The sequence below is a fragment of the Theobroma umbraticum genome, unplaced genomic scaffold, assembly GCF_002168275.2.
Source record: "Theobroma umbraticum cultivar Fairchild unplaced genomic scaffold, ASM216827v3 scaffold_56.0, whole genome shotgun sequence".
NCBI classification, from domain to species: Eukaryota; Viridiplantae; Streptophyta; class Magnoliopsida; order Malvales; family Malvaceae; genus Theobroma; species Theobroma umbraticum.
The window spans coordinates 5,164,885-5,171,874 of NW_018397256.1; the positions used below are offsets into that span (position 1 = coordinate 5,164,885).

General features: G+C 32.9%; 1 protein-coding gene across 1 annotated transcript; it reads left to right on the forward strand.

Moving 5' to 3' along the window:
- The first annotated feature begins 4,770 nt into the window (after positions 1 to 4,770).
- On the forward strand, positions 4,771 to 6,651 carry COL5 (CONSTANS-like 5). The gene is made up of 2 exons (XM_021421382.2): positions 4,771 to 5,639; positions 5,896 to 6,651. Exons 1-2 carry the CDS (start codon positions 4,923 to 4,925, stop codon positions 6,283 to 6,285), a joined length of 1,107 nt encoding a protein of 368 aa, XP_021277057.1. The 5' UTR covers positions 4,771 to 4,922; the 3' UTR covers positions 6,286 to 6,651.
- Positions 6,652 to 6,990: the final 339 nt, after the last annotated feature.

Sequence of the window (6,990 nt, forward strand, 5' to 3'; positions counted from 1 at the left end):
TTCGGGATCTCTCCTCACATTTATTTATTTAACTATGCTATTATGATGCATGGGCAACTGAAGAAGTATTATCTTAATGACAAAAAAGAAATCTTGCAATCTTTAAGTTCTAGATTTAAATCTCATGCGTCATATTTAGATAGTCCAATTTCAAATTTCATATTACATGTTCTCCAATTATATGCTTATTTGTTAGTCTTAATTTATTTGCTTATCACTGGTTATGATGATTGTGTTACAGTATATGGGTAGATGGTGATAAAGTCAGGATTTCGTGTTAGAGGGGGGCGAAGAGTAGAAGACAATATAAAGCAACTTAGATGAAAAAAATTCATATAAAAATTATATAAATAAATTTTGAAAATCATTCAAAGAATCAATTTTAATAATTTACTTAAAAAATTACCTAGTATAATAATAAATAATTTAATAATGACAATAATCTCAATTTTTAGATAAACTTAACAAAAAACAAAAATTAACAAATATAAAAAAAATCTCAATAGAAAGCAATCCATTAAAAAATATTAAGAACTATCAATAAATAATTCAATAGGAAGTAATTCCCTAAATTTAATCATAAAAATTAAATACAATATCAATAAATATTTCAATAAAAAAGCTATTCCGAATAAAAAATTTAACTGTTTACAGGAATCTAAACAAATAAAAAAACAAAAATAATTTGTAAGAAAGCAAACAAACAATCCCTAAATAAATAAATAAATAATAACTAAATTAGGTCTTAATCAAATCCTTCTTTTATTACTTTCAACAAAAAATGATTAATGCGGTAAATCTTAAATCAAAATCATTACATAACAAATATTAAATAAAAAATTTAAAATTGAAAATATTAAAATAAAATAAGTAAATCAATCAAACTTATCAATTACCATAATATAAAAATTGTGTTATTGACTAGAGGTTTTCTGCACAGAGAATGTTGGCAAGCAAAAAAGTGTAATTTTTTTTTTGTTTTCCATAGCATTTGGTAAAAAGAAAAAAAAACAAGAATAGTTGGTTGTGAATTTTTAAAAAAGTAGAGTTTAAAAATAATTCTATTGTAATAAATTTTATTTTAATCTTATTAAAATTAGTTGTTAATTAATTATTATGAAATAAATTATCAAACAAAAAATTATTATAAAAATAAAAAATTTTAAAAAATTAAAATATATTAAAAAATTTTAAAATTTTTATAAAAATGAAATTATTAAATTTTATAAAAAGTAAAAATAAATTTTACAGATTTTTAAATTATTGGACGGTAGGGGCTCCACTAGCCCCCAACCCTCTGCCTCTGTGGGTAGAGTTATTGGATTGTGACTATTTTTGCTTATACTTAAAACTTTTTCTTTTTAAAAAAATGTAATTATAGTATGCAGCAGATATATCAAGTAACCTTTTAGAAAGCAATGAAACGCAAATGTTTGATTACATTCCTTGCAATAACAATTTCAAGTCACTATAAATAAAAAGTATAGAAAGGAATTATGAGAGAGTGGGAGAGACTTAGTACCAGGAAATAATTCATTGAAATAGTTTCCGCTCCAGCTTCATAGCTCCTAAATGGGGAGAGAGGCTTTAAAAGGAAACGGATCGTACCCAAAAATAAATAAATAAATAAAAGAAAATAGAAAAAGAAAGGGGAGGTTAGTGTGTTCCCTCCCCTTTAATTTCCCCACCTTCAATGAGCACTGCAAACAAAAGAAGGATTCCTTCCTGCCCTCCTTTTCCTCAATTAAAACTGATGAGCTATCTAACCTAAAACAGGGGAGAGCCGGAGAGTGCCTCTTTGCCTCCCTGATATAGTGCGAGAGAGAGGTTGACTCAGCGATTCCTACTACTCAATAGAGTGCAACCAAAACAAAAAGACACACGTACACTATTATTCGTGGCATAAGACCAACAGTGAAAAAAAAGAATAAAGATAACAAATTTGCACCACACTTTTATAAACTATTAGCATTTGGGATTAGAAAAACCAAAAAAATACACCACCAACTCAAAATTGTTTCAATTTCGAGCTGCAAGTATTGCATTTGCATTGTCACGTATACTTAGAAGGGAGCTTTATAAGTATTAACTTAAAAAAGACTTATAATGGTGTGAGGTCGTTTTGCAACTATTAAATGCGATATGAAGTCTTTACCCTTCGGTTTCTTTAATAATAATAATAAAAAAAAACAATTGGAAGCTTTTCCTGAACTGAAGAGCCAACAGACTAAAAGACGGTCCCATAAGACACGAGACGTTGTCATTTTCCGCAATTTTAACGAAGCGTTGTTTTTGAAAGGTCCTTGTATAGTATAGGCGACAGTCTAGTATGGGAATGCTACTGCTTTTTCCTTATTTTCGATCTCCGATAGATCATTTTTGCTTCATCTTGTTCCCACGTCATCCATCCAGGTGATCACTAATTGGACCTTCACATCAAAAGCTCAACCTACGCAATGCTTGAAAACTCATTACTATTATTTTCTCAATTAGATTAAATTAATTGCTAGTTTTAAACCTAGTCCTAGAGCCTATTTGGCTTAGCTAGAGTTGTTAGGAAATTGTTTTTGACGTAGAGCACATCAAAAAGCGTCCTTAAACCTGAGCAGCTATACCTAGAAACATATTAGAACATGTTTATCTCCTTTTTATATAACAAAACATGTAATATATTACACATTGGATTACTCACAATACATAGGGCAAGCTTAGTACAAGGTGGGCTCGCCTGAATCTAAAAAGTCTACTCCATTCCATTAATTCGATTGCATGATTTTTTTACAATTACAATAGTCAATATAGGAAATTTTGAGGTTACCATTCGGAATTCGGTTGAGATGCCCAATTTTTGGTCTATTTCAAAACAATGTGTTCCATTCAATACAACTAATAACGAGGCTTCCGAAAATTACATCTCTCGTAATATTGTGAATCAAATTCCAGCTAAATTAACTCATATTCTTCAATAAAAAAAAAAAAAAGAAACACCAAAGCCACACTCACGAAACTAAAAGAATCCATGTAACTATCCAAGCACTTGTGCTTGATCGTTGTTTGACGAGATATTTTTTTAAAATTAATTAAATTTTAGGTAATTTAATTTTTTAATAAATTTGATTTATTATTATTATTATTATATATTGAATATTTAAAATATGTTGAAAATGTGAGATAACTAAAAACCAACTTTATGCATTAATTAGTTGTTTTAAAAGTTTTTATTATTTGAATACGTCACTTTTATACTCAAAAAATTATTACATTAAATCAAGGTATATATAATATTTAATTCATATCTCTTTATATATATATATATATATATTATGCGCGCATGCATGCATAGGAGTCAAGGTAATAAAGCTTTTAAATTCAACTCTTTTGCTATGACTACTTCAATTCTTCTTGCTTATCCCTTTGTTTCCTGCTTTAAAGCTGCTTGATGGAATTTCTCTTTAGATTCTTGGCTCCGTTACATGCAATTTGAGCTTGTCTTTGCTGAAGCTCAATGTTCATATGTTCTTTCCAATGCATTTGAGGGGTTATGGTACATAATTTGATAGGATTGAATTGTAAACCCTAACATTCTTTTAAGTTTATATTGAGTTATTATTATTTTTTAATTGAAAGAAGAAAGATATGAATCTTATTTTTTAAATAAAAGATTATATGCTAACTAATGAGTCAAATACTCAAATGTTATATTAAATTATCTTTTGATAAAAAATGTACTCAAATTTCGATTAATAAAATTTCAAATACCTTTTTTAAAAAGCACTATTTAATATAATAATTATTCTTATAATTTATATATATAAGCAAGGGAGTCCGAATTTATCAAAGAGTACGTACCTATGTTACAAAAACTAAATGCTTAACATTAATAGTGACCTATAACACTGATGCAAAAGGCTTATGGAGATATCTAAAATGCAATAATCAATGATCAATCATTGATTATTGATTATTAGTTGTATGCGATCAACCAAACCCTTAAGCATTCATTACAAAGTTCCATTTTAAATAATATTTCTGACCAATTGGTAAGGGAATATATAAGAGCTTCTATTTGATAACAGTTAAAGGGAATATAAAGATTATAGAAAAAGTAATTTTTATCATAATTAGTATAATCTTGTTTGGGAAAAAAATCCCATAGTAGAAGAAGTAATTTTTATCATAATTAGTATATTCTTGTCTGGGGGAAAACCTAAAAATATATCACAAACTAAATCAAGAAAGATAGAAAAGTTGTAAATTCAAGGGCAATATAAAAAAAAAAGGGAAAAAAGAAAATAAAAAATGAAATAAATAGAAGTTTTGTGACGGTCGATAATTTCATTATTGTTATTGGATTCAATTCTTTTCTTTTTTTATTTTTATCAATTACCTTTTTAAGACAATTACACTCGCTTTTAACGTGTATTGAGATTTATGATATAAGATTTGAAGCATGCCCGACCCGTTTGGACAATCCGCTGACAAATCTGAAGTGAACGCCACGCCTCTTCCGGGTTCCTAGTCGTCTCATGAAAAGTTTGATCAAACTGGCCGTCACTTCACCTTGCCCCTCGACCTCCTCCCATTCGGGCCCCACGTCGGCACAGACACATGACAACTACTTCCCCCAAACATTATTAAAATCCTAAAAAAATTTTTGTCCTAAAACAGCAATTTTTTCATGGTGTATATCGCTCCGCGTGTCCCTCTGTCAGTCGTCAGCTCCTAGATTTCCACCCCTCCCTGGTCACTAGATAGATAGCCAAACACATCCCTAAATACCAAAATCAAGAACCAGCTGTTGCAACACTCCACGTTTAGTCCAAAGATCCCCAAAACCACAAAACAAAAAAAGCACTAGCCCTTTCAGAGAGAAACTGGGAGCAAAAAACAAATATATATATCAATAGCTTTGATTTATAAGGATGGGAATTGAGATAGCGAGCGTCAAGGGGATTCCGGGAGGCTGGGGCATGGCTGCTAAGACATGCGACACTTGTAAATCAGCTGCTGCGGCTATTTTTTGTCGTGCTGATTCGGCTTCTTTGTGCCTGAATTGTGATTCCAGGATCCACTCTGGTAATAACAAACTCGTCTCTTCTCGTCATGAGAGGGTGTGGATGTGCGAGGTGTGCGAGCAGGCCCCAGCCGCTGTCACTTGCAAGGCCGACGCGGCTGCCCTTTGCGTCACCTGCGATGCCGACATCCACTCTGCTAATCCTCTGGCTCGTCGCCACGAGCGTGTCCCTGTCGAGCCTTTCTTTGACTCTGCTGATTCCATTGTCAAATCTTCCCCTTTCAGCTATCTTGTGCCGACGGATCATAGTGGTGCTTGTCAACAAGAAGGTGTAGAACCTGGTTCTTGGTTGTTGCCCAATCCTAACCTCAATTCCAAACACACCGGGGAAACTAACCAGGTCAAAACAGGGGATTTGTTCTTCTCCGAAATAGATCCGTTTATTGATTTCGAGTACCAGAATTCGTTTCAACCTCATAATAACGCAGCTATGGATAGCGTAGTTCCAGTTCAGACAAAACCAGCAACAATTCCAGTGATCAACAATGAAAATTGTTTCGATATTGACTTCTGTCGATCCAAGCTCACAGCTCTCAGCTACCAAACTCCGTCTCTCAGCCAAAGTGTAAATGCTTCAATCCACTTTCTTCAATTACATAATCTACTCAATTTTTCAACAAAAAAAAAAAGAAAAAATGAATAATAATAACAACTTGGGTATTTCTCTTTTGATCTCTTCTTACTTCTCATAAAAGGAAATTTCCTTCCCTTCACAATTCAATCTTCTCTTAGCAATTTTCAAAGGAAAAAAAAAACTTTTCTGGTTTGAAAAAGAAACTTCTGTAAACTGATTCTTGATACAAATTAAACAAAACTTTCAGGTTTCATCATCGTCGCTTGAGGTAGGAGTAGTTCCAGATGGGAATTCCCTGTCCGAAATCTCGTATCCTTTCGGACGAACCATGACTGATCCGAGCGTACCCATCTCGGCAGCTACGACCAATAACCAAGCACCCCAAGCCGGTGGAATCGATCGAGAGGCTAGAGTTTTAAGGTACAGAGAGAAGAGAAAGAACAGAAAATTCGAGAAAACAATCCGCTACGCTTCCCGAAAGGCCTACGCTGAGTCAAGGCCAAGAATCAAAGGCCGTTTCGCCAAAAGAGCCGAAATCGACAACGAAGTTGACCACATGTATAACTCGCCTTCTGCTGCAGCAACAGCAGCAGCTTTCATGTCCGACGCCCAGTACAGTGTCGTCCCTTCCTTTTGAATGTTCATGAATCTGGTAAAAATGGAAAAGAAGAAAAAGAAAAAGGGGCTCTTTATTTAGCTATAATCCTGTAATTTTCGACTGTGATTTCTATCCTGCAACTAGAATAACCCTACGACCGTTGATATTAGGGAAAACAAATGTTTAGTTTTTAATTATGGTTATTGATGTAAAAATATTGTTTCGGTGGAGTTTTTGTTAGCCGTTAATTTGCAGGAGTCAGGGATGATAAGCTGAAGCTGAGATGAAAGGTTTTCTTGCTACTCTGAAAAAGCTTCCAAGCCCATGCACTTTTTCCTTCAAAGGGCTTCTTCTGTAACTCTGTTTTCTGCTAGTAAAGTTTTACTTGGCTTTTTCTCCTTGCTAGTTTCTTTCTTTCTTTTTCAAGACCAATCAGGGTCGTGGATCTATTTCTCAACTTTTATTGGCCTTTCTCAATTGAACTGGACTGAGTATCGTTAAAGTGCTGTTGTTTTTGTTTATAATATTAATATGGAGCAGACTATTATGGAGATTCTGAGCTCAAACACTTAGAACAAGACATGGGGTGGCTTAAAAGATAAGTCTTTCCAGTTTTTCTGGAAGTTTCTCTGACGGATTGGAATTGGTGAGCTCATGGTTGTGACAGCCTTGGCTTTCCAAGAAAAGAAAACATGCCATTCTGAACTTTGACCCTAATCATCTTTGCTTTTTGGATTTCGGAAG